This window comes from Glandiceps talaboti, chromosome 11 (genome assembly GCF_964340395.1).
Source record: "Glandiceps talaboti chromosome 11, keGlaTala1.1, whole genome shotgun sequence".
Lineage (NCBI taxonomy): Eukaryota > Metazoa > Hemichordata > Enteropneusta > Spengelidae > Glandiceps > Glandiceps talaboti.
In genome coordinates this window covers 13,376,259-13,383,191 of record NC_135559.1, presented here as the reverse complement: position 1 = coordinate 13,383,191, position 6,933 = coordinate 13,376,259, and the positions used below count along the sequence as shown (strand labels likewise).

Sequence of the window (6,933 nt, the reverse complement as noted above, 5' to 3'; positions counted from 1 at the left end):
CTGTAATCAGTTTTGCAGCCGCTGAGAACACACCAAAAATAAGTTTGTTTTGAGGAATCGCGATTGGATTTGAAGGGAAGACTCGGTGGATCAATTACATTAGTAACGACTAACGTACATCAGAAACCAGTACAGACATATAACGTGAGTAATATTACTATGGGCGCGATGTTTCGAAAATGACTCAGTGATTAGCCAGCAGACGTATAGATCGTATGTTGTTCAGAATGCCTTTTCTTACATTCAAGGTAATTTTTATTTTTTTAGTGGAAAATGATAAAGTCTCGAAATGACAGAGTTGTTTGGATTACATAGTAACACGAGAGAAAAGGTTGGACACTAACTAAGTCACGACACTAGCTACATCAGTACATGTAGGACCCACACGATCACCCTCTCTGCTCTGGACTTATTTTTTTTTGAAAATTTACCACAATATTATAATACAAATATGCAGTGAAGAAGACTGTTGGAATTCCATACAAAGCTAAAGAAAACACTTACAATATATAACACTTGTAATATATACAAATATATCAAAACATGAATTATTCAATGATAATATTAATTTCAGAAACTGTAAAAAGTATTTAATTGTGCAATTGATAATGGCATTTTTGCATCTAAATAGAGGGTTAGTAGGTAGGTTAGTTAGTAGGTAAATAATACTTTCTCTTGCTGATATCAAAGTTAATATTTAATGATTGAATATTTAATTTGTACATGAATCACAGTGACTCATAGTCAATATCATATCGTAACTGTAAATTAAAAAAAAATGTAAAAAAGAAAATGAAAACTTAATTACTGGTTCATGAAACAAATTTTTTTTTTGACATGTCCTAGTCTGAATAAATATGCAGGCAGATTTTAGAATAAAAATAGCCACATGTACATTGTAGTTTTATTTAAAACTCAAGAGAGGGCATTGTAAGGCTGTTGTCCGCAATCTAGTTGAGTGGAATGGTGGTATAATATGTAGCATATCTGAACAGTTCAGGTTTGAAACTTGAAAGTAGTACAGTTATATGTAAAATCTGGCAACTAAGTGTGACAGGTAAGTATATACATATATAGTAGAGTGGTGAATTTCAAAGGATGCAATATTTTCAACAGTATTTTACAACATGTACGTACTGGGTCCGAGCTTACTACAGTCACTGTGGGCAGGGGGGGGGGGAGAGGAGGGAAATATAACATTTGCTGAATGTTTGGATCACATACATATATTTTGGAGGGGAACCAATGTACATTGTACATAGAATCCAGAATTATATTGCTGAGATAGAATGTTGAATTTAGTCCAAGTACAAAAATTAATTCATTGATATCTAAAAAAAATTGATGTTGAATTATTCTCATTTAGTAATGCCATAGATGTAGACTTCTATTAGACTATTCAGCAGTTGAGTAGTAAAATACACACATCACAAATTTGTTGCAAAGTAAAATTATTCTAGTAATGGATGTTTGTATTTGAAAATATATTTCATAAAGAGAATGCTTGTGTCAGTTTTATTATGAAAAGCTTACTTTTTGACTTTTTGATTTGAGTGGGTCAAATTACATGTTACTTGAGATGTTTGACAATATGAGGATTTTTTTACTGTAAATTATTATAGCTGTATGTAGTCCTGCTTGCATACGGAGTAATTCAGGACTCAATTCTGACAATTGTCCAGCTCCCTTCTCCTTATTGAGGGTTGTGTCAGTAATATAGACCCGTGCACCGTCTGCAAGCAGGACAAAGCTGTGTGGCTCTTTTAAAGTGGTAAGGTACAAAAAAAATCAATGCAACACACACAATATTAGTCTGGTCTCAGCTTTCAGTGTCAAATACAGGCCCAATATAATTAATACAGTACAAGGTCAGACAACACAAGAAATCAATCAATTCGTTTATTTTAATGAAAACGTGAAAAGAATGACTTCAATAGTTTCAATTAATTTTACTAGGAGAAATAATTAGGTTAATAAAGCATGTCCTTACTTTGCCCTGTTAGACCTTAGATAAGCAAATATTCATATAACTAAGAAGGATGATTTCAATGAAAATAAATGTTACTATTTCAACAATCATTTCAAAAAAGAAGAATTTTTTTAATGAGATCTGCTAAGTATTGGATATGGTACTGATATATATTTCAAAAGTTGCATTTGGTTTCAAGTCATTGTATGTTTGATGCAAGTTTTTAAAGACAGGCTGTGTTGAAACAGCTGACATTTATTATGTATGTACAGTCAGTTTTCAACAGTTTATATAGAAGCTGATACATTGTTGCACCTAGCCTGACACTAGTGACAGACATACATTCCTACAGTGTGTGTAGGGGCCGATATGCCCAATTTGACACACCACTGACGCACAATTTCTAGTGACACCAAAATTTGGTGTTCCTCTATCTCTTACTATGTGGTGACTCACAAGAAATGCCAGTTTTTCTCATTTTGACTCACAACAACAAAATCAGGCTATCATTAGAGGACACACTGCACTGGTAGGGACTGGTAGATGTCATTGTGTAGTTAGGAGCGCAAACAGCAACAAATCTTTCGATCTGGCTACACATTCATTTTACAACCATGCCTCTACATTCATGATTTATTCGATAGAGGAATGATTCCTCTACTTCTGTACGATATGTTGTCCAGGTGACATGTTTTACCTGTTGGTAGGCAACCTACTTGACCCTAATAGTGTAAACCCATCTTTTGTAAAGTAAAGAACCACCCTCAATTCTCTACAACTTTCTATAAACTAGAATATGAAGAGAAGGGAGTGGTTTTATCCTTTTCAATTTAGATAATCATGTATTAATATTAGGATGACTAAATGATTATTATGTGGTATGAATATTAAGTATTAGACTATACAGCTCCCTGAAACTTGAGGACTTTGACCATGTTGTGTTACAACTTTGACAGGTTTTGCCCTTTTGCCCTGTACTATTCAGTTAGATTTATCCTGTTGTTATAACATTATGTAGTGCAAATGAACTCATAGAATGCTTTTGTATATGATATTTTTTGTATTCAGTCAATATTAAACAGACACTCTTGGGGATAATCGCACAATGTTACACACAAGGTCAATATTAAAGCGAACTTCGTTCATGGGGGGGGGGGGGGGTCTGGTGCTGAACTTCATTTTCGGACTTCTAACCACATTTTGACGGAAAACTTTCACTCCTTCAAAGATAACAGCTTTTGTATTTACTACTGAGATGTTGATAAGTTGATGAGAAGTTACTTCTAATGTGGGATACGGTGCTGGGTTTCTGGTAGTATTTTAATGTGTGTGTACAATCATGATTTTACATTACATAGATCGTATCGTCTGGTGCTGAACTTCATTTTCGGACTTCTAACCACATTTTGACGGAAAACTTTCACTCCTTCAAAGATAACAGCGTTTGTATTTACTACTGAGATTTTGATAAGTTGATGAGAAGTTACTTCTAATGTGAGATACAGTGCTGGGTTTCTGGTAGTATTTTAATGTGTGTGTACAATCATGATTTTACATTACATAGATCGTATCGGTGTGACTGCTATAGTTTTCATCATAGTTTCTAAGTTTACATATATAAAAGTTTGATGTCGCACTTGTGAACATTCGTGCAGGGGGAGGGGGAGGGGGGTTGACCGAAATGAGTGATGTTCGTTTGTTGAGCTTGTGTGACATTGTGCGGTCGTTCCGTAGGCAAATAAAGGCAATCGCTCCAATAGAAAAAAGCAGTTGTGTGGCTTTTAAACAAGTCACGTTAAACAACGTAACATTAGCAGGAGAAAATAAGAGGGATTGACATTTTTTTAAAGTTTAAACAATAGATTGACTTTGACTCAAAGGTGATGAACATGGAAATTTTAATCTTCGTAGAAAAACCTTGCATGGACCTTTGATATTCTGTTGAAAACTAAATTTAAAGTGGTCATATGGATGAGGATTGGGTATTTATTTTAGATTTTTAATTCATGAAACTATTTTATCATGGCTTCTTACTTGAAAAATCAATGTCGAACAATATATACCAAGTCCTTGTTTGTAACTCAATACATTGCAAAAGATTAATAACTGTAAAATAACTTTTTTTTTTTTACATATTTTAAGCTTTTTGCAATATATTGAGTTACTATAAAAGACTTACTCAATATTGTTTCATGTTAATTTTTCGAATAGGAAGCCATGGTAAAATTTAAAAAATAAATTTTCCTAAATTGAAAATCCAAAATAAATAACTATAAATCCATATGGCCACTTTACATGTACTAGGAATTTAATCTCATGATATGCTTTATAAGTCTGTCTTTTTTCTGCTTTATTTATCAAAAATGAAAATCTTAGTTCAGATAAATTTTATAAACAGTCATAGATCAGTGACAGTAAATTCGTGCAAAATTGCTGAATATAGTTTTCATTGAAAAATTCACTGCTTTGAAAAATGGACTTTTCAACTATTGACAGTAGGTGAGGATGAGAAGAGAGTGACTTTTTGATAATACAGTACAGTATGTTTATGTACATCCTACAGTACACAAAAGAGATTCTAACATATGTTGTCTCTATTCATAGTGCGTGACTCACAATATGGCACCACATGTACATTGTGTACCTCCACTAGAAAGTAATACCATGACCTTTTTCATATCTCTATTCATATGCAGATTCTTCGTAAAGGAACATATTTGAGTTGACATTTTCTATGAAGTTTGACAATGAGAATATGGATCATATGATGCCAAGTGGTTATTACAACAGTCCACGCCGACAGGCAGCGCACGCCTTCGCCCATCAAAATGGCTATCCTAGTAGTAATATTATACCCAATGGTACACCAAGGAATGGGCCGGGATTTTCATTCCGGAAAAGGTTTGAAAGAGTGGATTGGAGAAAAATGGGTAAGTACATGTATTGCTTCATCTATCCATTTGAAAATTCTTTTGTTTTCATTGATTTTTCGTGTATAGATATGTTTGTTTGTGAATTATACTACAATTTAAAAACTTACAAAAATATAATTTCTACCGAGTTTATATTTTGAAGTAACAGTCTCTAAAACGTACACATACTCGTACTCAACCACTTAATATGCAAACATGTATGTATGTATGTATGTATGTATGTATGTATGTATGTATGTATGTGTGTGTGTGTATGTATGTATGTATGTATGTATGTATGTATGTATGTATGTATGTATGTATGTATGTGTGTGTGTGTGTGTGTGTGTGTGTGTATGTATGTATGTATGTATGTATGTATGTATGTATGTATGTATGTATGTATGTATGTATGTATGTATGCATGTATGCATGTATGCATGTATGTATGTATGCATGTATGCATGTATGCATGTATGCATGTATGCATGTATGTATGTATGTATGTATGTATGTATGTATGTATGTCTGCATGTCTGCATGTATGCATGTATGCATGTATGCATGTATGTATGTATGTATGTATGTATGTATGTATGTATGTATGTATGTATGTATGTATTTTTGTATTTATGTATGTATGTATGTATGTATGTATGTATGTATGTATGTATGTATGTATGTATGTATGTATATATGTATGTGTGTATGTACATGTATGTATGTATGTATGTATGTATGTATGTATGTATGTATGTGTGTGTGTGTGTGTATGTATGTATGTATGTATGTATGTATGTATGTATGTATGTATGTATGTATGTATGTATGTATGTGTGTATATGTATGTATGTATGTATGTATGTATGTATGTATGTATGTATGTATGTATGTATGTATGTATGTATGTATGTATGTATGTATGTATGTATGTATGTATGTATGTATGTATGTATGTGTGTATATGTATGTATGTATGTATGTATGTATGTATGTATGTATGTATGTATGTATGTATGTATGTATGTATGTATGTATGTATGTATGTATGCATGCATGTATGTATGTATGTATGTATGTATGTATGTATGTATGTATGTATGTATGTATGTATGTATGTATGTATGTATGTATGTATGTATGTATGTATGTATGTATGTATGTATGTATGTATGTATGTATGTATGTATGTATGTATGTATGTATGTAATTCATACTTTGATATCAATGTGACGATTCTTACATTAGTTTCTCATTGAAAATTTCCAATGCTGAGTAGTGTGACCAAGTTATACTACTATGCAACCATCAACAATACAGATAAAGTTGCCTTTATAAAATAAAACCAACTCACCATGATAATGATGACTATATACATCAAAATGATGACATGTATTTCTCACATACATACATTTTTACATTGATCAGTTTCTTATTCAAATTTTGAAGTCTTGCTATTCAATCTTCAACAGAAAGGGTTATATAAAATGCTACCATCTCACCACTGTTAGCTTTTTTCATTGGAATCAGTATTTATTTCAACTTTTTAACTGCAACTACAGATGTTTGTTCAACTTGGAGTTTTTTCTATGTTTTATGAATACATGTTTACCATGGTGCTATGCATAGTTTTATTTTTGTTTTCTGATTTGTGTTTTTATATTACTTTTATTTCCCCTAATGGGATGAATAAAGTAATACTGAATCTACTATTTCTCACATTCACATGTTTTTTTTGTTTACAGCGTCAGTTGATGTGGACAGAGTGTCCCGAGACCTTGACTTCACTATCCTACAGGATAACATAATGAACTTGACATTTTGTAACATAGAGCAAGAAATAGACACCAGAACTATAGATCCTAATTTTATCAAACTGTTTAAGTTGGCACAGTTGACAATTGAATATCTCTTGGTAAGTATATACTGTAATTTGTAAATGTGGTTATTTTGGTAAATGAAAAATTGGGTGGATATGCACCTTGTGCTCACACATACATACATACATACTTATATACATACATACATACATGCATGCATGCATCCATCCAT

General features: G+C 32.3%; 1 protein-coding gene across 6 annotated transcripts in view; it reads left to right on the top strand.

The window, feature by feature from the left end:
• The first annotated feature begins 928 nt into the window (after nucleotides 1-928).
• The window catches only part of LOC144442190 (cilium assembly protein DZIP1L-like), a 47,218-nt gene continuing 41,213 nt past the window's right edge, over nucleotides 929-6,933 (top strand). For all 6 annotated transcript variants that reach the window (XM_078131465.1, XM_078131464.1, XM_078131468.1 and 3 more), the window contains exons 1-3: nucleotides 929-1,057; nucleotides 4,666-4,899; nucleotides 6,627-6,796. In XM_078131465.1, coding sequence (XP_077987591.1) covers nucleotides 4,704-4,899; nucleotides 6,627-6,796 — 366 coding nt within the window. In that variant the 5' untranslated portion in view covers nucleotides 929-1,057; nucleotides 4,666-4,703. The remainder of the gene's footprint in view (nucleotides 1,058-4,665; nucleotides 4,900-6,626; nucleotides 6,797-6,933) is intronic.